This window comes from Nothoprocta perdicaria, unplaced genomic scaffold (genome assembly GCF_003342845.1).
Source record: "Nothoprocta perdicaria isolate Ctin4 unplaced genomic scaffold, notPer1 scaffold_10, whole genome shotgun sequence".
Classification (NCBI taxonomy): domain Eukaryota; kingdom Metazoa; phylum Chordata; class Aves; order Tinamiformes; family Tinamidae; genus Nothoprocta; species Nothoprocta perdicaria.
This window is the reverse complement of record NW_020454094.1, coordinates 7,189,189-7,213,167: the sequence shown is the minus strand read 5'-3', so window position 1 is coordinate 7,213,167 and position 23,979 is coordinate 7,189,189. Positions and strand designations below refer to the sequence as shown.

General features: G+C 49.1%; 2 protein-coding genes across 5 annotated transcripts in view; one reads left to right on the top strand and one right to left on the bottom strand.

Moving 5' to 3' along the window:
• UBAP2 (ubiquitin associated protein 2) overlaps nt 1–549 on the top strand; it is an 88,385-nt gene extending 87,836 nt beyond the window's left edge. For all 4 annotated transcript variants that reach the window (XM_026039681.1, XM_026039672.1, XM_026039666.1 and 1 more), the window contains exon 28: nt 411–549. In XM_026039681.1, the coding sequence (XP_025895466.1) occupies nt 411–506 (96 nt within the window). In that variant the 3' untranslated portion in view covers nt 507–549. The remainder of the gene's footprint in view (nt 1–410) is intronic.
• A 4,236-nt stretch (nt 550–4,785) lies between these two features.
• Nucleotides 4,786–23,979, bottom strand: part of UBE2R2 (ubiquitin conjugating enzyme E2 R2) — a 48,092-nt gene continuing 28,898 nt past the window's right edge. The window contains exons 2-5 of the mRNA XM_026039728.1: nt 15,633–15,719; nt 11,323–11,420; nt 7,086–7,220; nt 4,786–5,778 (exon numbers count right to left, since the gene is read on the bottom strand). Of these exons, the coding sequence (XP_025895513.1) occupies nt 5,559–5,778; nt 7,086–7,220; nt 11,323–11,420; nt 15,633–15,719 (540 nt within the window). The 3' untranslated portion in view covers nt 4,786–5,558. The remainder of the gene's footprint in view (nt 5,779–7,085; nt 7,221–11,322; nt 11,421–15,632; nt 15,720–23,979) is intronic.

The following is a 23,979-nucleotide window of genomic DNA, read 5'->3' as shown; positions in this document are numbered from 1 at the left end:
ACCTTGGGGAAGCGCTTTGCCAGCCCCAGCCCTGCTGTTCTCCTCCCTTGTGATCCCGGGCCTCTGGCAACACTACACAGAGAAATGGTCTTCTGATGGAGGGCGAGTTTTTATAACCCCGACCTCCCTTGTCTCCATAGTCCTCTGGAAGGTGACTGTCACCTGCTGCAGTGAAGGGGGGGGCTGCCTCCTTTCCCACAACTAACTCATCCCAGATAACGGGGTCACGATGATGCTGCCCCTTGTCCTCTGCGGGGGCCGTTTGCCTTGGTCTGATAGAGCTGGAGCTGTTGAGGAGGAGCAGGAAAGGCCCCACGGAGCCCGGGTGTCGCGTGGGGCCGGCGCTGCTGGAGCAGCCCCGCGGCTCCCGCGCCCTGACGGCCCTGTCCGTGTCCCCTTTCCCTTCCCAGGGTGGATCTGGCCAGCGCAACCAACCCAGCACCATGCAGCAAAAGTCTCAGGCTACCAAAACCGCCTACGGCACTTCTCCATACTGGACAAACTAAATCCGGAACCGGGGAGGGGGGAAGAGAACGAAAGGAAAGGAGGAGGAAATTAAAAATAAATAAATAAATAAATACAAATAAAGAAAAAGAGAGGAAGAAAAAAAAGAAGAAAAAGAAGAAAAGCCGAAGCCCATTCCTGGAACTATTAGGAGAAGAAGTAACTGCTCAGCCAAACGTCTGTGCGGGGAGAACTGCAGCCAGCCAGCCATCCTCTGTGTGACTCGCCCGCTTCCTCTTTGAGTTGCTGTTGTATGTAATATATTTATGTATGTATTTGTAAATGTAATAGAGCCTAAATGTGGTTTTCTGCATCTTGCAGCCTGTTTTATTTTCTTTGTAGGGAAACTAATTATTCATTTCCCATCTGCACCAGGGCATCTTTCCTTGTTTTGTTGGGTTGTTTTTTTTTCTTTTTTAAAGCTCTATGGGCTTAACTGTCAAAGACAAACTGCACCACTTTTATTGGAGCTGCAGCCCCTTTATTTAATGCAGTTCTAAAGTCAGGCAAATAAGAAGGCCTGGCCCCTCCCAAAAAAAAAAAAAAGAATCAAGATCTGTCCTGATGGTTTGAGTTCTGCCTCCACCCCCCACTMTAGCTGTTACTTTAAACTGAAGAAAAAAAAAAAGTAAAAAAAAAAAGTGTTTTGTGGGCCCTCCCCTTTCTTTTGTCTCCCGCCTCCCTCCTGCTGTGGCCGATGAACTCGCAGGGGCAGTTTGGTGGCCCTGAGCTGCAGCCTCACCTTCTCATTTTTCAATTTTTAAATAAAAAGACAGTTTTTTTTTGTTTGTTTCTTTCTCTAGCAAGAGACTTTGGATGGCTCAGTGTGTCCTGGAACCTCCTTTGCATCATTAGAGGCAAAAAAGAAAAGAAAAAGAAAAAAAAAAACCTATGTAGCGGTTTCTTAAATAAAAGTATAAGCTGTCTCTGGTCCCTCTTTTTGCCCTGAGCCACCCTGCCCAGGCCAGCCCCAGCTCCTGGCTGTGCCCGTCACCCCGTCCCTCCCCACTTTTTTTAAAACAACGACTATGGAGGCGCCTCCTGGTCCTTCTTGTCCTGCACCAGTGCGGTGAATGTTTTAGGAGTTTCATTTCTTTTTAGCCCTTACTCCACCTAATAAAGATCTGAGCGTATCACTGGTGTTTGTCTGCGTTTTCCACGGCCCCAGCAGCAGTTCGGCTTTGGCGGCCTCCTCTCCCTCGGGGCGGGAGAAGCGGGAGCAGAGGCTGCGCCGGCTGCGGATGGAGGCRGCCAAGGTGAGTGCACGGGGCCCTGGGCGCAGGAGAGGGGCCGGGGCCCTGTCCCGTGGCGCTGGGGACACAGCCCCGCTCCTCAGAGCAGCAGGGACCTCCGTAGCGTCACCTCCGTCCCTGCACAAGGGGCACGAAGGAGCCCAGCGGCTGCGACTGCCCCTCGTGCTGCGGGGAGCAGCGGAGCCTGGAGCAGCCCCGGCCTAACCCCGGTGCTCCCCCAGAGGCCCTGGGCTTGCAGCAGGGGCAGCTCTTACCTGTGCTCAGAGCTGCTCCCACAGGTGAGCTTTAGTCCTGGTGTTTTGGGGGTTTTTTTTGTTTGTTTTTTTTTTTTGAAATGCCTCACATATACAAGCAAATTTCCCTCCRTCCCTTCGTCTGTGGCTCAGGCAAAATGAGATGTTGTCCATCATTCTGGCCCTTGCTAAGGCAGGTTTCTTTTGCATCAGTTTCCCCTGCAGGTCCTGGCAGTCCTTTCAGGTTAGAGCTGAGGCCGCGGAGCTGCCCGCGGGGGCGCAGAGCAGGGCCGAGCGCTTGGGCAGCGCCGCCCACCCGGGAGCAGCCCGGGCAGGCTCTGCTATTCCAGCCCCTGCCAGCAGCTCTTGCCAGGTGTGACGCTCCAACCTGCAGCCCTTTGCGCAGCTGCTGCGAAGCCTCCAAGTCCTTCTCCAACCTGCTTTCCTCCAGCGCTGCCTCTGGGCTCGGCTGCCCGGGCCACAGAAGGGATGGAGGCAGCAGTGCTGCCCCGCTCCCTGCCCAGTGCAGCACGTACAGCCTGACAGGCCTCCGTCCTGCTAATTTAGCCCAACTGCAGCACTCACTCGCTGCAGAAAACCCTCCCAAAATAATCCAGCTCGTAGGGAACAGGCCGCTAGCAGGAGGTGGGTTCCTGGTGGCACTAACACCGAAGCTACGGCCTAGATTGAGCGCAGAGCAGGTTTCTCTACAAGCTCTGACCTCCTCCAGCTCCACGGATGGCTTCCTTCCTTGCAGAGAGGCCCTGGGGGAGCTTGTCCCATAGCCCCTGTGCTGCTCTGTCCCCACACACACTCCAACCTCAGCTCAGCAGGACCCACCAGGAGGGAGGGCAAACCGCCCCAAGGCCCTCAAGAAGAATGGGAAAGACAATAGGAAAGAGGCAGGAGCTCCTGGCACCACTCCTGGATTAAAGCAGGTTGTTCTTTAGCAGAGAATGAGACACTTATTCCCCCCCCCCACTCCCTTCTTTTCCACATACCTCTCTGCCCCGTCCTGGGCCTGCTCTGCAGGATCACGCTGCAGAGCTGGCTGCGCGAGCACTGCGCTTCAGAGCCTTAAATAACCCATGCAAGCCAGCTTGGTTAACAGGGAAGGAACAAGCCAGAGCTATTTTCATTTCACATTTTTATTAGTAGACAGATGTGCAGAAAAGACAAAATATAACTACGGGAGGGAGAGACAACACAAAAAAAAAAAAAGAAAGCATCAGTTAAGTCTGGTAAATTATACTGAAAAAAAAAAAAAAAACCCTGGGATTTCAGCTAAGAAAACTACTAAGAGACCTAGTGTACCCTGCTGGTTTCAGAATGATTGAAAACTGCATCTGAAGAGAGGGGGGAGCAGAGTTGCAAATRTAAACCCTACTATTGGCGGAGGCAGGAAAACGAGGGATGAGAAAACCAGACCGCACAGAGAAGGTAAACATTTTTTTTCCCTCAATCTCTTAAATATTAAGCTTCAAAAAACACATTTCAGTTTGTATCTCAACRAAAGGAAACCAGCAAGTCAACAAACAATGACACTGCAAGGGCTGAGGGGAGGGGAGAGAAATTAGTCCGGTTAATGCAGGAGCTCTCAAAATAGGGTGGTTTTTTTTTTTTTTTCTCCCTTTTTTGTGGCCTTAAAAAAAAAGGGGGGTGAGGAGGTAACAGAAGAATCATGATAACACATCTTACAACATCAAGCCTGAACTACAAGTCACTGGAGAGCAGACAGGCAGCAGTGCATGGAGCGCCTGAAAGATGCAGTATCCGCCTTTCCAACCTGGCCCCACTCGGGCTCCTTCCTTTCCCCAGAGCCCCCCACACCCCCCCAAAGCTGCAGGCGGGTTTCCCCACAGGACACAAGCAGCCCTAGGGCAGGAGCTCCCCTTGCTGCTCGCCCAGGTCGGTGCCTCCCGGGGCAGGGGGAGCAGGGCGGCAGCTGAGCGAGCGCTCGAGGCCGAGGCAGCCTCGCTGGAGGACACGCTGGGTCACAGGGCCCGGGGAGCTGCACCAGGGCCAGCCCCCGTGCCCTGGGCTGAGCCCCTGCCCCCAGGCACAACCTGCAGCCCCGCCTAGGCAGAACCAGCCCCAAGAGCAGCCRGCAGAGGCCCTGGGCCCCGTTTGCCCCTGGCACCGCAGGCCACACAGCTGGTGAGGGAGCACTGAGCACAGGGACCGGCCCCTCTCTCCCCCCGGGACAGCAAAAAGGCTCCAATGTCCCCACCTACCCCCCTGCGCCTGACCAGAGCGACGCTCAGGCCCGGCTGGGACGCTGAGGGGCAGCTGAGGAGCCCTAGGAGGAGCAGGCAGGATCCCGAGGGGGAAGGAGGCCGCGGGCTGGGCTAGGAGTGCCCAGGAACACGCAGGGGAGCGGGCTGAGTGCCCGATCCCAGCCTCTTCCAGCCCTCCAGCTTCACCCTCCTTCCACCTCCAGGGCTGCAGGAYGCCCTCGCTCCCCAGCACAGCCCCRGGCTGCAGGACAGACCCAGCTTACAGGCCTGGACCCTCCTTCCCTAKCAGCAGCACTAGGGCAGCACCACGTCCCCCCCAGCAGCAGGAAGGGCTCGGGCAGGAGCGGGATCTGCACTGCGGGAAGCAGGGGCTGCCAGGAGGGAGGGAGGCTGGAGCTCCTAGGGGTCTCTCCCAAAAACGCGGCCAGGCTGAGGCCGGCCCTGGGGGAGGCTCCCGTGGCAGCAGGGAGCGCTGCGGGGARAGGCCGGCACAAACGCACCGGCCCCTTCTCCAACCCCAACCTCATCTGAAAAGAAAAAAGAAAAAAAACATTAAAAAATCAAAAAATAAATAGCAACCGAGGGCTCAGTTGTACAGATGTGAAGAGTTAAGTGTTTATTTCAGGGTTCATATCACAAGCCTTTTCCAAAGCCAAAGCTGATTGTGCCCTCCGAGGCTCCCAGGGCCGCCTCCTTCCTACCCTGAGCAGGCTGAAAAGGAATACTGTACCTTTCGGAAACATCCCACCAAGCTCAACACACAGTAGCTTTACACTCTCCGCCCCACACCTTGAAAAGGAAAAGCCACCACCACAAGGCTAAACGAATGTACACACGCTATTATTGTAAATGGAGCAGCTAAACCTTGGCAATTTGCTTTGTGTGGATTTTTTTTGTCTTCCCAGCAAATGCAGCACTTGAGCTCCTAAAAAACCCCAGCTTCCAATGGGTTTGTTCCAGCTTTAAATACATTAAACATCTCAATGCAAGACTGTATTTAATTCCAAAAAAAAAAAAAAAAGAATCTAAACGCGAGCAAACCTGTTTCGCTGTGAGCGGTTCGTAGAGAAGTGAAAAGGGGAGTTTCTTTTTTAAAAAGAAATCATAATACAGTGATGAAAGGGCAAAGAATGCAAGAATTCAGACATTCTGTGGAGGGTCTCTAAGAGGTCCATAAAAAAGGAGCAAACAGATCCATACAACAGGAGACAGCAGGAGACAAGAGTTTGTTGATCCCCCCCCCACACTTTTTTGCTGGACTGCTGCTATGTTACCGCTGCTCCCTTCTGGCCTGAGTCGGCAGGGCAGTACAGGGGCATGGAGGGAGCAGGTCACGACTCCTCGTTGCCGGAATCGTCATCGTCGTAACAGTCGGCGTCCTCCTCCTCCTCGTCTTCGTCGTCGATGTCGTCGTCGTACAAGTCGTCGTAAAGCAAATCCGAACTGTTGTCGTTGGAAGGCACTTTAGTTTTGATGCAGTACTCTGCCAGCGTAGTGGGGACCTTCACGCCATCCTTCTCCGCCTCGGCTTTAGTCGCCAAGACCTGTTTCCTGCGGGAAGGAGGACGGAGCAGCGTGACGGAGGCTGCGTCCTGCCCCRGCTCTGCTCCTCGCGCCGCCTCCCCCTTCCCCAGCCGGCCCCCAGCAGCTCCAAGCGCTGCACGTGGCCACACAGGGTTCAATGGGGGGTCTGGCCCCACAGCTGTGGGTCCTGGCGCTCCAGGGTGCCCTCAGGCTGCCACAGCGCAGAGTCCCTTCCCTCCGGAGCTGCCATGGGAGGGATATCGGGGCCTTCACAGAACCCCTCAGGTTGGAAGGGGTCTCTAGAGATCATCTAGTCCAGCCCCCTGCTCCAGCAGGGACACCCGGAGCACCCAACAGGAGCTGCCCAAGGTGGCTTTGGAGCTGCTCTCAGCCTTCCTCACAGCTGGGGACAACCCCGCTCTGCTCTGAGCCGGGCTCCCCACCAGCATTCGGCACAACCAGGGAGCCTGTGGTGACCCCCTAGACACAGGGCCCTGCTGCCCCCCCGGACACAGGGGCAGCACCGGGTTTGGGCTGCTCCTCACACGGACCTGGTTGCCAGCAACAGGGAGCAGCCCGGCCCTTCACCCCTCAGCGACACTCGGCTTTATGCAACAAAGCCGGCTCTGCTGGAGCCCCTGCAGCTTGAGAGGGCTCGGATCATCTCCCAGGGAGGCTCCTTGCACAACCAGCCCAACCACAACCAGCCCAACCATCTGCACGTCCAGCAGCTGCACCAGCACAGACGTGGTGCACTGCCAGGCAAGTGTGACCCGCTGCATTAAGGGCCACTCGTTGGTGCTTCCTCAGCCGCAAGGGATGAAGGTTCCCTTCTTTCCCACAGCACCCGATGAGCTCTCGGCCTCTGCGCAGCTTTGACCACACTTTGAGCCCAGCAAACCCAGGCTCACAGCGCTTGCCAGGTCCTGCTGATGCTCCTTGCAACCGAAGGGACAAGGCTAYGATGCACGAGTGCATTAAGCACAGAATTGGTGGGATGCAGCCGTCAGTCTGARTCACATCCCAGGCAAGGCCGGCGGTGCCCAAGGCACAGCAGTGACTTCGACTGGCAGTCACTACAGCCCGCAGACCTTGCAGAGCATCATGCCACATTACTCRGAAAAGACCAATCTGATGACACGTCAGCCTTGTCCTTCTGTTCTAGGAGTTTGTGCCACTTTGAAAGACCTACCAGGGCCAGAAACCAGGACTTCAACATTACAAAATTTAATTTCCAAAGCAGCAACCATAGCAAGAATGTTTCAGTAAATTCTGCAAATATCCCATTTTGAAGGATTCAGAAAACTAGTTGCATCACACATGGCAAGACTTACCTAATGATTTCAGCATACTCCTTGTCTTTTCCTTTACTGTCCCTCCATTTCCTGAACATGACTGATGCATCCACATTGGCAGGAGAGAACGTGTTGGGCTCATTAAGCAAGGAGATTACGCTCAGTAAGATAGTCCTGGAAAAGGCAACCACAAGAGCAGTCAGAGCTGAGCAGGCCTGGATTCTGGCTCCAATGAACCCTTGAGCTGCTGCATCAGAAGCTGGCTTAAGGTSAGAACTTAAGCTCACTTAAGATAACTGAACCACCAGCTGAAATGACAGCAGATGTTGATACTGATGGCCAGGCGCTGAAGCTCACAGGGAAGGTGATGTGATACAAACTGTCACGGATCTGATTTTACTAGAGGCAGAAGATCAGTAATGCACCTCAGGGCACACCAAAAAGCCAAAGAGCTCCTTCCCCCTGCCTGAGCTCAAAATTGTGTGTTGGATACCTCTGGTTTGGGAGTGCTTTTGCACAGGTTAAGAGCCACAGCTCAGAAAGCCGTTCAGGTGCCATGCCCCAGTGTTCCACCCAGGGAACACCAGTGGCCATTTCTCTGATCTGACCCCAAAGCTCCAGTTTTAGCCAGGTAGAAGAGACAGGGGGGAAAAACAAGCAGATGGAAAGGGGACATGGAGGCAGGTGTGCTCAGGTCCCTCACTTCCATCCATGTGTTTRGGATGGGGGTGGCAGCTCCGGTGAGCCCGGAGCGCAGCCTGTCCCTGCCGCCTGCGGACGGTGCCGGGTTGGGAAGGGGCCTGTGGAGCCTGCTGGCAAAGGCAGAGGGGAAGCGACACACGGACAGGGAAACCACCGAGCAGGAGCTGCCTGCTGGTGCTCAGCAAAACCAGTCCCATAGCCCTGCACACACACAACCTCCCTGGGCCTTGAGCAGCACCGAGTGGGCTGCTCTGCCCCACACACGTTTACTAAACACTTTCCAGACACTTACCTCACCCAGAACCTTTTCCTGCAAGCCTCTGCATTCCAGGGCTGCTGCCCTTGGGTGCTCGCATGTTGCCAGAGAGGTACGAGCACAAAACTCAAGTGCAGGCCACATTTGGTAGCTCTGCACACCCATTACTTGGCTGTAGCCACCAACATCAGCTTCATATCCTGAGGGTGACCCACTGGCAAAAGCCTTCGAAGTTAAGTGKAAGGAAAGAGCACAGACAAATAACAGGTCTCGAGATACAGCACTACCCAGAAACTTCCCTGTACAACTAGACTATCAAATGGAACTACAGTCTCCACTGCATTTATTGATTCAGAGATGCACACAGAGCAGYGTGTGCTAAGTACACCTATCTGGGTGTACTTAGTGTACAGTGTGGCCATTTGGATAGTTTCTTGAACAGTTTTGACATTAAATCCTTATGTCCAGACTGTAAGCACAACTCAGAACAGTCTTGTAGAGTTTATCTTCCAAGAGTTATAATAAAATAGGGAAAGAGAGCAATAGCTCTAGAGAAAGCTGGTCCAACTGGAGCAATGGACAAGAAGAAAGGTTCTCTTTTACTTCATCCAGCTCAAGGCTTTTTTTTTAGAAGTATCTGATTCTTAGCAAACGTGCTATAAAGCCAGCATGTTGGCTCCTGCATTAAAACAGTTTCACTGTAGAGCAGGGACAGCCTAGAGAAAGCCCAGGGCAGGAGTTAAGGCTTAGTGTCTGCTCTATCCCACTGCCATCAGTGGAGTGAGGACATGAGCCTAGTTCCACACTGGTGCCCCTGACTTCAAAATCAGGACAAAGACACTTAAATGGGTCACTGAAGGAAGTGGCTATCAGAGGTGACCCGCTCTCATCTGCTCATTCATGGAACTGATTTGACACATTGCTAAGCCAAAACAGGCATTTAAGCAGGCTAAAGTTTAGGGGCTCTCAACCAACACAGCCTGGCATAACTTGTTGGAAAAAAAAGGTCTAGCTTTGACCCATGCTGCAGAGCTATATCTAGACACAAGTGTAGATGTGGCCTAGCACATTTTTGCTCTCCAAAGTGAAGGGACTTGGCTTGGACTGCACTGACAGTGACACTTGATGTGGACAGTGCTCCAGTTCAATGCACTAAGACAGAAAGCCAAGAAAAATGCACCGTCCTCTCAGCAAGCAGGATGGGATCAAGTCTGGGGGCATCACTTGGATCCAAAGTGTCAAGGTACCAACAACTTAAGTATCCAGCTCAGTTCTGGCCTGCCTAACCTGAAGAACATAGTGGAACCAATGATGATAGCTTTATATGCCCTCCTTTACCACAGAGCTTCAGCTCCTAACCCTCCCACCACTTCCCCAGCTTTATGGGACTCGGGACACAGAAAAGAGGACAGTTCTGTCTGCTGCACAAGTCGCTGCTGTCTGGAACCAGTCCCAGGCCGCAAGTCCAAGCAAAGGCAGTTAAAAGTCTACAGCAAATCCTTGGCTAGAAGCCATGGAGTTACAAGATCCAGCAGCTGAAGAGAACTTCCAGGCAGTGCTTGCAGCTCCTAACACACAGCTGTGCTCCTCTCACACTTTCCAGTCCTGCTGCTCTATCTGATGAACCCTGGAGCCCCGTGAAGCCAGACAGGGCCCCAGCAGGACGCGTTTCTGTCCTGCACTCAGCCCAGGGGAGGTCACTGGCAGGGGTTAACAGGCAGGCAGGTTTATCTCTGTCTGCTGATATCTGAGACATGTATTCTCCCCCCAAACACCAATCTCGAGCCTAAAATATTCCATGAGTGAATGCCAAAGAATGCAGCAAAGTAGGGAAAGGCAGAAATAGGAAAAACAGCAGGATGAGAAACTTGAAACTTTCAGGGTCCTGTACACAAACTACTTCAAGTGTTTACATGATCTAAACAATCTATATCCTAAGCTGCTAAGTATGCATGAACGCAATCTTGCCAGCTGGTTCTAACAACTGARGCAATTATTGTCAAATGCAAAAAAAGAACAGTTCAATAGTCATGTCATATGAGCAGTGGGACAGGTAAACACAGCTCAGCATTATAAAGTTTAAAATTGCATTTAAGGGTTTTGTTGTTGTTTTTTTGTTTTGTCTTTTAAGCTAGAGCTTTTCATAATGCCTTGTATCTGAAGCAGGTGTACTGGAAAATGTCCATCTTTCTTTTGATGCAAGACCTGGACAAAGTTCTGAAGAGCAGCAACTGRGACACATCATTTCTTAGGTCTTTTTAGCCTTTAAGTAGCACACTCCAGGAGGGAAYATCAATTGTTACAATTTGCTGACCAGCACCTTTTCTAGCTTCCTGCCACATCAGTTCTTGCTCAGCACTTGGTAGCGTGYGTTACAATCCCATTCCAAGGGTCAAGAATCCAATAAAACCCCTTGCTTTGACARAGGAGCCTTTCAAATGAGTATTACCAAAGCAGAGGGAAGTAGAATCAAGCTGCTGGACAACCCTTTCCAGATCTTATGGGCTGAAATTCCTAACTTGATTTATCCCTTTAAAAATGGGGTGTTACAGCTGGGGACTACTATCCAGTATACAAAAAATTAACATGTATTAACCAAAAAATCTGAACTAGAGACAATTGTTTTAGCCTTGTCTGGTTAATGATTTTGAGTTACTACAGCGTAATACTCAAACTTCTTCCCCATAATGCCACTATTTCTACTGCACACACCAGTGACTTGCTGTTTGATACCACTGTTATCAGTTGTACACTACAGATGTCTGGCAATGGGAGTGAAATTAATATTTGACACATTTCAGAGAAACAGGTTAGTCTTGAATGTCTCTAGTACCTTGTGATTTCTTCTCTTTTGGGCAGTAAAACTACCTAACTGTTCATGACATCACACCACACAGCAGTACCAGTATCAGAAGGCAAAGATGAAGTAAGATGATCCAAAGATTCAGGCCATACCGGGCTTGAATATTCAAATACTCAAAAAAACTCTTTCCGCTAATCCTATTAGAGGCGTTTAACGTAAGTGTAAGATAACATGGACTGGAAAAGACTACAATGTTTGAGATAACTTGCTTCAAGAACATGCAAAACTGCAAACAGGACAAGAGTCTGCACTGTTAGCCCAGCCTCAGGRCACAGCACTGCAGGACCTAAAGGGACAACTGAGGAAGTCTGGCTTCTACCTGACTCAAGCCCTTAAGCCCCCACAATCTTAAATTGCTTTCTATATCTTTTTCTTCCATAGGCTTTACTCTAGGAAGGAGACAGATGACAGGCCTCTGAAATAGCTGTTGTGCATCACCAGTCCCACACTTTTACCTGACGTTTTGGGTAGGGTTCCACCTCTCGGATGGCAGCTCTCCACTTTGTGGGTCATCTACAGGTGGGTGAAGAATTGAAATACATACATCTCCATTCTGCAAAATAAAAATCMAAGTTGAATACAGGCTTGCTTGAGGTCAAGTCTAATAACTGACTTCTATCTCCGGCTAGGTTTTAAGCAAGTTAACTATGTGCATACACAAGCCCCCACATACTAGCAAATACATGGAAGAGCTGCAAACAGCTCTCGGTTCTTCCTAGGTCTGTTTATAGGCTCAAAAGCTCCCTTTCCTACAAAGGGAATTGGTCTGCAAATGGGTACAGAACAATCCGAGGTCAAGAGGTTTAAAGAATAGAGCAAACCAAAAAAAAATCATAAAAAGTCATCTTGAACGTGTTGTAACAGCTATAGAAGAGCTGTAGTCACATGAGACATGAAGTACAGTTAATTTTTCCCCCAGTGGTAACTGGATTAGCTACAGAAATCTTTAAATCCAAGGGTTTAGCACTCTGCACTAGCCCAGCTATCAAAGCAATACTTCTGGGACTCAACAGGGTTGAACAGATGGTGAGGGACAAGTTTAAGCTACTTCTCCCTTAGACACAGCTGTTTGAAATATCAGGTGAGAAAGTTTCACTTTCTGAGAATTTCACTTAAAGYCATTCCAGCATACAAGCCGAAGAATATTTTGGCATATGGAAGCCATACAGCCACATAATCCCCAACCTGCACCTTACTTACMAGTGTTATAGTCTGAATATAGATTTTTTTAAAGCTTCATAATGCCTTCCATTTATAAACCCTCCAAGAAGCCAGTTCCCTATCACCATAAGCACTCTGGGGTGCAGTCACTGCAGCAGCATTCCTCRTGGCCAGCACCTTCCTTGAAGTTTCTCCAAGGGCTCCTGATGGCAGGATGGGACAAAGGCACAAATGGGGCCMAAGGGCAGCCAGGAGATGTTGGCCTCAGCAAGTCCTCCTGGCTTGCTTCGTCTTACAGCCCGTTCCTCAGGTTACTCACGAGTGCCTGTGTGCAGTCCCACACCTCAGGTGTCACCATCAGGTGACAGCCTCAGCTGATGGGCAGCTCTCGTGCTATCCCCTGTCACCCTGATCTAAGGTAAAGGTTGATCACAGCAGCAAGAGACACTGCAGGTGAGTTTTGTTCAACACAATGAACCAGCAACAGCAAGTTCCAGATTTATTCTGAGAACCTCTACCCACAAGAATGGGAGAATAAAGCAGTGCTGCTCCCAGCAGTATTATTTGTGCCCATCAATGGATTTCAAGGTGAAAATAGGCTTATTAGTGTTACATTTATTACCTATTCTGGTTTTATTCCCGATTTCCACTAGTTTAGTTTCTTCTCTAGATAGCTCCTGAGAGAACATAGCACCACCGACCAGGAGAAAGCACCCTAAGGCTGACAGGAAGGTCCTCATGTGATCAGATAAGCAGAAAGAGAGCTAAGAGGTATTTTACAATACAGAAACAAAAAAGGAAAACAAGCAAATAATCACATCAGGTGCTTCAGAATACAAGTAGCATTGCACAGAGTTTGAACAGTAAGAGATCCATGAGATCTGGAAAGTTCAACTTTTTTAGACACTGGTAGGGTCAAGGAGACAGCCACGCTCAGCACAGGACATGAGTAAGGAAGATGACACACTCATCTGCAGGAGGAATAAACAAAGCAGGTGAAATATTCTCCTGTTAGGACAGGGAACTGGAAGGCCTTGTTACCTCATTAAGACAGAGCCTAGTATTAAATGCAGTTTTACCAAAATTGAGCCGATGACGTGCGTAAACTGGAGATGCAGAAAATACAAGTTACTCAAGGCTTATTGCTCAGAGCTGGAACGTCAGCCTCAACCTCTCCATCTGGTCCCACCAGCATATTCTGCAACTGCTACTTCCACCTTCATTACACTGAAAGATTCCTTTCCCCCCCCCACACTCCTGACTCTCAAACCTCAAGATCTTCACTGGTTTTATTTGCAGTCTCATCCGGAGTCATCCCAGTGCTTCACCTTCATTGCTTGGATCTTGCTTCCAGAACAGCCTGTAAGCTGCTTCAGATTCCCTCAGTTTTCTACTTTTTGTTCATACAGCATTTGAAGAGTCATTCCAAAAGATACCCATCAAGTTTAGGGTTAATTTCCCCTCCTACCTTCAGTTGTTTAAGTCTTTTTTTTTCTCTCCTCATTTTTCTCACCAGTACCAGCAAATGCTCTTTCCAAGATTCAGTTTTTGTACATACCGTTTTCAGAACAACCATTTCCCACTCACCTCCTGCATAAGAATTTCTGCTTTCAGAAACAGCATCTACAGTACATATCTGCAGGTCTCAGTTTTCATTATTTATAGATCAAACTCCCATGCAGTTGAAACAAACTTCGTCCTTGGCTACCCATTAGATTCTGCATTAAACCCAAGCCTTGAGTCGGAAGATGGTCAGACAACCGATTTCAGGATGGCCCCCGGGCATAACACAATCCTCCTGAGCATCCAGTAATTAAAGCAAATTACTGTCCTGCTCTCCAGTGAAGTCTGGAGAAGCTTTTGGCAACTTATGACTAAGACATCAGAGCAGGCTAAGAGAAAAAGCAGTTTGTACTGTGGCATCTGAAGGACGCTTATTCCAGACTGGATATTTAAATAGCAGCAACTTATTAGAAAAGAGACTTCCAAACCCAAGGCTTCATCTGAAGTCATTGATCACAGAGAAGCAYGGTGACATTTCTGTTTTGAACCAGAGCCAAGTGTTGTGTGCTGAACATCTCATGCGATAAGACAACCAGTAGGAACAACTTTTAAACACYCTCAGCCCTCATAAGAAACTCTTCAACTAGCAGCCCTAACAGGTGGGCACTTGGCTAGAACATCTGAATGTTCACTGTGGATTTGACTAGCTGCCACCCAAAGCTTAGATCAAGCTTGATCCACCACAGACCTTCAACTTCTAGATACTACTTTTCATACATATGAAATTTTGTAATTCTYAACTTGTAGAACTGTGATTAGGAGCAATACTGTAACCAGATAATGGAAGACTTGTTCTGACAACCTCTGCACCCACACTACTGTGCTACACCACAGCTCAATTCAACCAAGCTCGAGGGTGAATTATAGAGACCACTTGATACGGGACAGCCCACTGAGAAACAGAACTTGGTCTATCCATATTTCACTACATAGGGCAAAGATCCCTGAGAAAACACCAAATAAATCAGTCACAGAAGGAGAACAGCYTCGGATGTGCTGTGCCCAAGCACAGGGAGCAGCAGGGAGGCTGGCCTGGCCTCTGCAGCACAGACACAGTCAGGTCACCACCAGCTCCCAAACTAGCGCCCAGGCAGAGCTCTGTGCCATTCCAAGATGCACAGATGTGCTCACACTTTAAAATCTTTAAAATAGACATCCTCAATGCAGCACGCCCCCAGTATTCTGCTCCACGGTGAGCTCACCCTCAATCTCTCTGAACAGCCTGTATCAGGCATTACTTTCAGGCTGGGAAACGTTTCTTCCAAAAGAACATTTATGTAAAGTCACTCTCCTGCAGGGAACGGCCACACACTTGTACAGTGATTCCATCAGGAACTTGGAGCAGACAGTGCTGCATCCTTCAACCATGCCCCAAACATGCACCTAAGTAGGGGCCACTTCAAACAGCCTAATAAGCATTAAACCCACAGGTATCTGGGCACCCTTTCTGAAGCGTGGCKAGCGTGAGCATGACTGCTCCTAAAGAACCAACACAAAACTGCTGGAGGGTCTCAGGGGCAGGAGGAGGAAACAGGAGGAAGGGTGACTCCAGCCGAGGCCAGACCTCTGCCAAGGGATGTGGGTCCCAAAATCCTTTTGTCCACAGGTAGCTGTAGGAACCTTTCAAACTCCTGTTATTTCTCACTTCCACCACACAAGTTGTTTGCAGAATAATCTCAAATTGAATTTGACACTTGAATACAACATATAGTTACTAACAGCCCAAGCATCACAGTGGGATAAGAGCCCAGGCTTCCAGAACGCTCCCCAATTACCCTCCCTGCAGGACAGGGCTTCAGCTGGGACTCCTTGCTGGGCCTGCAGGCAGGAGAAAGGCTCCAGCCCTGCTAGAACAAAACCAGCACCTCCTACAAAGCTTAGATTTAACTGCTCAGCCATGAGGCTGACATTTACCACAAAGAACTAGCCATTTAAATCATAGCTAGAGATAATTTAATACTTTAAATACCTTCTGTTTCAGAGCCAGAACACATTCTCACATGTCTGAGGAAAAATTCATGTGCTTGAAGACAGACCTTACCTCATAAATGTTGGGATGCCACATTTTGGTCAGGAATCTGAAGGTAGGTGGTGAGTATGGATAGTCAATAGGAAATTTAATGTGAGCCTAAAAAAAAAGAAAAAAATTAATCATCATGAAACAAAATGGAGAACAGGCTGCTATTAGACTCCCAAGTTGGAAAACAATTTCAAGTAAGTAGTTTGTTTTACATACATTAGTACCCAACCAGACCCTGCTTAATGCTAGAGAATTATTAGCAAAGTCATAACTGAACAATAAAGAAGCAAACAAAAAGGTTGACCCCAGGACTGGCCTGTACTGGCAATGCTCAGAAAACAAGCTAAAAGATATTTATGTTCCAATTCAAGCAGCAATGTCCATTAACTGATTTGTAACAGTAAAAAACAGACTGTAAAAGATGGTACTCAAGCCATGATGGCTCCTTGCTGGGTTCAGAAGGAAGTTAAACATATTTGCTGAGGTTAAAAGGCTTGTTTTATGCATGCCAATGCAAAGGCTTCAATTCACTTTTGTGGAAGGAGAGGAAAAAAGGTTGACACTTGCTTGGCTGAAATGCAAGGGGTTTTACCTTTCTTGTGTGAAGGTTAAACTGATGCAGCTTCCTGGGCTCCTTTCTCATCACAGCAAACACTTAGCAAGTCTGAACGCTGTTTGGGTACACTAAATAAGCCCCTGATGAACCCAATATTGATGGGCTCTGACAGCCAACATCACCTTCCAGCACGTATGAAGTCCGTACATGGCTGTGGGGCAACACTCCCAGAGCTGCATCCGTTCTGCAAAGACTTCAGAGATCCCAGCACTGGGAATTAACTTCCTTGTATCACTCTGGGATTCACCACGCTCAAAAAAGTCATCAAGAAAAACACATCTGAATGGCAAGTGATCACGTGCCAGAGACTCTGGAAGAAGGGGGAACTTGCACACTGCTCTCCATACCCTGGAGCTGAAGTCCTTCCCTTGGCACTGTTCAACATGCCAAGAGTCCCCGTTGCCAGTACAATGCATACTCTCCATGGAGCATCTTCTGCCTGCTGTCCTACAGCTGCACTCACGTGCCACAGAGAATGCAAGGGGGATCCCAAAAAGCCAACTCACTGCTAGARCAGAGCCCCGGCCACCTCCTCCTACCCAAACTGTTGGCCATTCTGCCCCAAGGCACATCAGGAGCCCCGTTTAATGGGGCCTTCAACTATGGGACACGTTAACAGCAGTCAAGGGTCTGCAGGCAGGCAAACAGATCAGCTTACTGACCTACTAAGTACCTGGCTACCGCTTCACTTCTGGACTGGCATACATCTTGCCATTGTAACCTAAACTTTACACTTTTAGTATTTATTTTTGTGTGCCAGGTGACCAAGGACAGCAGGTCATTGGTTCAGCTTCCAGGGAAGCTCAGGAGCCAACATGCCCTTGCTCTTCACGTTTCTGTTTGCCCGTACACGAGTGTGATAGAGCAGCAGAGCAGCATCCAGCCCTTCCACCAGGTAACATGCTATGGCACATTCACAACCAAGGAACTCAAGACCTGCTTTAACCACCCCAGCCCACAGGTGAAGGTCAATAACATGAACGAGCATCACTCCAAAGCAAACACGTTATCCCGAGATGGCTATGGGGGAAAAAGCAGCTGCTGCAGCAAGGAAGCGCTTGGCTCCGGAATGTGCTACCCTGGACTGGGAGCAGAGTCAAGATTTACCAAGGGTAGGGCAGACTTACGTCATATGAAACTGCATCACGTAGCTGCAAACTTCTCCAGACCACAGGGGGTTCCCAAGAAAGCCCGTTCCTGTGCTTACCCGCCTAAGTTTCATCAGATCTGAGGCACAAAACAGGCCAAGGACTGAGGTTCAACACGCACGAGACAATAAAGCTCAGGACGGAGCTGGCTACAAGCTGCCTTGGCAGAACCTCTACGTGTGTCTCTATGTGCAGGTCGAATCTCCAGGCCACTCTGAATAACGTTGCCAGCAGTGCTTCCATGTTACTGGTTTAATCTTATGTTCACGGCCAGAAGGATGACGGAGCTCCAAGCACAAGCCTCACAGACCCCAAACCTCTAAATCCCATCTTGCAGCCACATGAGGGCCGGGTGGTCAGAAATCAAGCAAAGCTGGTGTTTTGCCACGTTTGTTGAGCTCTAATGCCAGAAAATACAACTGGGCAGTGTTTAGAGAAAGCTTTTCCTCCCATGTGGAGGCTTTTGGGATCTAAACTTYCCTGCAACCGGCAGCACATCTCAGGAAAGTGCAGGGTCACAATTTCTGAATGAGCCACCTTCAGCCAGCCTGAAATGTGTTCAAGTACATTGAGATGCTCTGCTGGAGCACGCAGCAAGGGAAGCCGCTTCGGCCCCGGGCCTGACTACCCGGAGCCMCAAGAGGAAACCCCGAGCAGAGGCAGGGAGTTTACGAGCACCTTCATGTCCCCAGTCACTCCGGTTGAAAAGTAAAACCAAAGGCGTTTGCAGGCTGCAAAGGGGCCCCAGAGCGTTACTCAGCATCTCTCTGGGGACAGCAGTTATCTAACAACCTCGGGCTCGCAGAACGTTATTCAAGTTTGTAAGTGGGTTAAGAAAGCCAAGAGTCAAAAAAATACATTAATAGCCATAGTTAGAAGTCAGGTCCCCTATCATAGGCACTARAAGCACAGTTCTAAAAATAGGACTCTAAGTGACAAAAAATAAGCCCGGATTAGGCAATAAATTTATTTGTGGAGATAAAGGAGCAGCTCACAGGCAGGATTCCCCTCACCCCTTTCCTGATTTTCCTGATCTAAGGCAAACCAACCAAGCAAACTGCTTCCCACCTCTGCTGAAGGGCAATCCTAGGCCATACAAAGTGGCACAGTTYAGGGCAGCTTGCTGTTAGCTTGGTTAAAGGCAGGCAGATAAGCTTAGGATGCAAGTCAAAATAATCTACCTACAGGCACCCAGCACGTTTATTCCTCTAGTTTATGGCAAGCCAAACAAATAGCCCTCCTTCTTTGGCCGCCTTCTTACCAAAACTCCCCTTGATGCCCTAGCGGGTGCTGTGGAAAGGGAAGCAGAGGACAGTTAGCACTACAAGTCCCCTTGCCAAATTGGGGCTAGCAACACTTAGAGTCTCCAAAAATAACCCCTTCCTGCCCCCGATGCTGCACTCRGCAGGGCGGATGGGCAGATTTGGCCCCCTGCAAGCATTTAGTGTCACACACTACAGCCACAGACTCTAAATTGCTGACACCATGGGACATACCGAGACGTCTGATAACAGCACGGTCACTTCAGCACTGCCTGCTACTTGTTTTATCGCCTTGCTCCTTGACACTGTTGTTAGTGACTGGGTTTCAAGCATGTTTTGCAGCTTTGCTCAAGTCTTCATTCTCTCCACATACCACCAGTCAGATAAGGCAAACCCATAGAGAAAGCTATATATATTTTTTAAAAAAAATACCTTATTAGACACCATGTGATATCACTAAAAAATAAGACAGCACACCTAGTGTTTCTACCAACTGCTGAATTAGGCCCCAGCAGCCATTTGCAACGAGTAACTAACACTGACATCGAGTCTCTAGAATTATTACCATGTACTTGAATCGATATTTATGAATTACCATCATCCCCTCCCGGTGGGGAGTACTGGCACAAGCAGCACTGCTTTCCAGCTCGGGCTCCTTAGAAATCCAGTATTTATTCCAGCCTTGCTGTACACGTCGCATCTGTGGCCTCACAGGAAGCAGTGCTTTTCCTGACCCTGACAGAGCCCAGACACCCAGTTCCCAGGGTGCAGAGGCAGAAGAGTTGGAGCCAACCTACCTGCCCGTTGCAGAAGGGCAAGGAGAGGGGGGAGACGGGAGAATGCGGCTTTCCTGGAAAGCTGCTGACCGGATTTGGGGATCTCGGGAACACCTTTTGCAGATGCCAATGGAAAACACAGATGTTTGGCAGATGGTGAAGTTGCTATTTTGAGAAGAATTTTATAAAAAGAGTCACAACCATAACACGCAGGGCAGTGAACCTAAGCACTTAACTACACTGTAGTGTTTTGTAACCGGCTGCCACCARCTCTGCCCACCTCAGTAACCAACCCCTCAGTATCCAACCCCTCTGCCCAGGCAGGAGCTGCAGCATTTGCAAACAGCACAAAGCTCCCTGTTTGTCGTTAACAGACGTAGCCAGGCTCCTGGCTGTGCACATCATCCCTGCCCAGAGCTGCATCCCCCCTGCCACGATGCTGCAGCCGCACCATGCATTTAACCCATCAGAAAGGCAGCAAGAGCAGCTACAGACCACTACTGGGTTCAGCGCTAAAAATCCCATCTCCCAGAACGTCCCTATTGCTCCTAGCACATCATGCATTTATACAATCCATCTAATGGATTTTCCCCTTCCACACTAAGCCCGGATTACCCAACGCAATATTAAACACTACGTGCCAGAGAAGACATTTAGTAGAGGTCAGCACTAAATAGTAACAGCCTGTTTTGCACATCACCAGGGTTTAGGACACCCCGATACCCCTCAGCTCCAGAACCTGCAAAGCAGCAGGACCAACACATGACCAGTTGTTATGACTCAGGACTCAAGCAATTTCTTGCAGAAGAGCGCTTCACTATTTGGTAATTTAGTCTCAGCTTGACCTTCATAACCCCAAAGCAACATTTATTGACATTCCCTAAGCTTTTTAAAGGGTTAAAGCCTTGTTTTAATGTCGACTTAGGAGATGAGTGACCAGGTGAATTAAGCCCCGTGAATCCTGGAAAAATCCCTCGYTGCTGCAGATGGTCATGTTAACATAACAGCCAGAGATATCTTACGTTCTGTATTACCTCAACTGTTTCATAAGCAATTTAATTCACCAAGACCTGAATGTGAAAACTGTAACAGATCTCAAAAGCGACTGTTAAGCCCTCTCCAAACAAATGAAAAAAGAAAAAAAAAGGAAAACAGAGCTGCAAGTCAGTGGACCAAAGATGAATGGAGAAGTGAGGTCATGTTACAAATCAGAAACTGCTCTGACAGGCAGARGAGCCCAGTTTCGTTTCACATTAAGTCATATCCTGTATATGTACACTTCTTAATTTAGTTATCTAGGGAAGGCATTACTAAAGGCTATTGTTTTCAGTGGACATCTGCTGGGTTATAAACTAGATTACCTTTTAGCAATAAAATTTACTATTACGTCCCTAATTAAATGGTGTTCATATAGGTTGGACTTTTGGGCATGAAGATTCAAGTTACAGCTACAGMTTTAAATAAAGGGCTCAAATATTAGCCTTGTGCTGCTTAAATCTTGAGAGCAGAAGGACAAATAGGAGTGGGAAGGAAAAAAAAGTCACTGCAGCCCCGCTGTTCAGCTGGTTTCTATCCAAGCTCTGGCATCACATTCACCCTCCTGTTGCCCAGGTCAGCTCTCAAGGGATTTGAGTAAATAAAATTGTTCCAAACAATGGAGTTAGTCACAACAAGCAGTGCCTGGAAACCAAACCATTCTCTTCTCACTATATTAAAAAAGCATTAAAAAAAAAAAGAAGAGATGTCTTTCATGTCCTAGAAGGTGAGCCCAGCGTTTTTTGTCTGTATGATGATAAGTGTTCATGACAGCCATTACTCATTTGGAGATTGAGTTAGCCTACACAAGTCAGCTACATTTAGGATCTTAAGCTGTTCCACAGTTAGATAATATATTCTCTTGCAGCGAGTTTTGCTGCAGGGACAGTCCACAGTAGTGCCCAGCCAACTGCACCATTAGGGCTGARCCACGAGGTCGCCACTTGAGCTCCCATTAAAAAGCCCTCCTTGCCCCTGCTCCTGACCCACGGAGCATCCAGCTTCAGCCAGGGCATCTGCTGATGGTCTCTCTTGCTGGGGAGCCCTTCAAAAAGTCTCCTTTGGCAAGAGGTCACCTGCACACTTTGGATGCTCTCGTGCATCCCAGCATGGGGACATCAGGTGCCCATCTCCACCRTGCACAAGCCAGACACCCTGCTTGGTGCACAGAACCTTTTCTCAACACAGAAATACATCCCAAGAAAAACAAGGGGCCGTTTCCAGCCTGGGATGGACTTGCGAACTCCGGTGTAAACCCCAGACTAACAGCAAGTTATTCACAGGCAGGAGTAGCCAAGGATATGTGTGCAGAGCAGTTTGAAAGCCAGTTCCTCAAGCAGCGGCCACTGCCCCCAGGGTCCAGCAACACAGACTGGTTGTGGGGCACCCATCTACCTTAGYGCAAGGGCAACCAGGTTCACTCCCAAAACTCTGATGCCAATTTGACTTCACACAGTGCTGCAAAACCCACTCATTACAGCAAGGTAGGGGAGGTGGCATCCAGCAAAAGAATTCAAGGGAKGGAAGTGGTAGCAACCTGAGCCATCACTGCATTTCTTCAATAGCCTCTTCATCTTCTCTAAGTTTTTATATTTTTCTGCCGTATCACTACAGAAAATGCAGCTACCAGCCACTAGATATAGCATTAAACCAAGCAGATACTTGGTCTTCGGTAGCACAAGCTGCTGCCCAGCAGCAATGCCAGAGTCTCACACGAAAAAGCTGATGTGTACTCAGATTTTTATGTTTTTCTAGAAATGTCCACAGGAAAGTATTAATTTCTGCCTCTAATTCAACCCRAATTCCAGGATCAGACTTGACTTAAAAGTACAAAGATCTGTACTGAAATGATTAACAATTTTGACAATTTTGAGAGAGATTTGTGATCGCCAATTGCCTCATGTGGAGATGGGGCTCCTAGGCTGGATGATTTCTGATTGCTGACAGACTCAGTGTTTATATGGTCTGAAATTAGGCTTGAGAGTCTGCATTCTGCAGAAATCAGGCTATAATCTGTGCAACTATTTTCTGGGCAGAAGCAGATGAATCAATTCCTATTTGTATCCGCACAAACATACCAACCTCCAAACTGAAACAGAAGAGAAAAAAATAACTCTCAGTGCATGAAACTGAAGCCTATCTCTAATGCTCAATCCTTCCCAAAGGGCCTAAAGATACTTGGCAACTCCGAACCTGAGATTTAATCCAATTTTTACACCTCTACTCAGGTCTCTGCTTGAAAGGASAGCCTGGCCCTAGAAACACAGCAAGACACTGTACCTGCAGTGGCAAAACTACAGCACTAGTGCAGCACTTCTGGAAGAAGCGCTGTGTCCCTTTCAGGAAAGGCATCGCTCCAGCTCTACCTGCAACATTGATAGGGCTTTGCTGGAGCAGCAGCAGCAGTCCTGGGGGCTGCTTATTCCAAGTATTATGCGGCGTTACCGGCATCTCTGGCAGCACGTGGGGCAGTCYCCAGGTTCAGTGCAAGCACTCTGCACTCCCGTATCTGCCTCCTCTTGCCAGGCCGCAGACCCCCAAAGACCCTGTCATTTATGGAACCCGCGTTAGCCTGTGACACACTGAGCTCCCTGTTCAGCCTCAAGAACATGTTTTGCACTTTTATGACCCAGGTGTAAGTGGATTTCTTTGCACAGACTTACCACAGCAACATGCTTACGGAACAGTAAAGGAGAGAGCACGAGGYAATTTTTCAAGCTCATACCTTCCCCACCACCACCACCCATAGTTGATTTTTTCCCCCCAATTCAAATTATCACCAACAGAACGGATACAAGTTTCTCTGAAGTCTGTACTGGGCTGGGCAGTTTTGATGGACTAACACTTTGCATATTCACTGAAAAGCAGCAGATTGCTCTATTCTTGAGCAAAATAGAGTATACAGCTTACATCTGCCAAATGAAAAGATGTCCAAACTAGCCTGCTACAGAAGCACCCTTTCCTTCRGCCTGTTTAACTATTTTTAGACAATTCTTCAAGCAAAACATGAGCCTAACCATTCATGAGTCAGTCAATGACTAATTGCCTCGACTCTCTTCCCATGCAAGCTCGGCTCTATGCAAGAGCAAAACCCTCCTCCAGGGACATCCAATCGCACGTTCTGCTAAAAACCCAGGGCCAGCCTCCATGCAGTCACCTCTTTCATAAGCAGCAAGGGGAAAGAAGTATTTATAGCACAGCAAGTGTAAACCAAAGCGCTGTGCTGCAGTGTTACACAACTCGACACTTCTCACGCGGGCAGGAGGCAGCTCTTGCTGAGGCTTCCCGAGCTGAAAGAGCAGGTTTAGCTTAAGCAAGAGGGAGGCGCCGTCAGCCGGGTTCTGCAGCGCGGGACCCGCAGCCTCCACGAAGCCCCCGTGCCGAGCGTCACGGGGCGCCGAGCGGGCAGCGCCGCCGCCTCCGCGCGCCAGCCGGCTGCTGGCGGCTCACGCTGCTCCTCGGGGCCGCTCGCGGGCGGCTAGGCCAGGCCCAGGCGTTAATACCAAGCTGGCAGCAGCAGCCGGGCGGCCT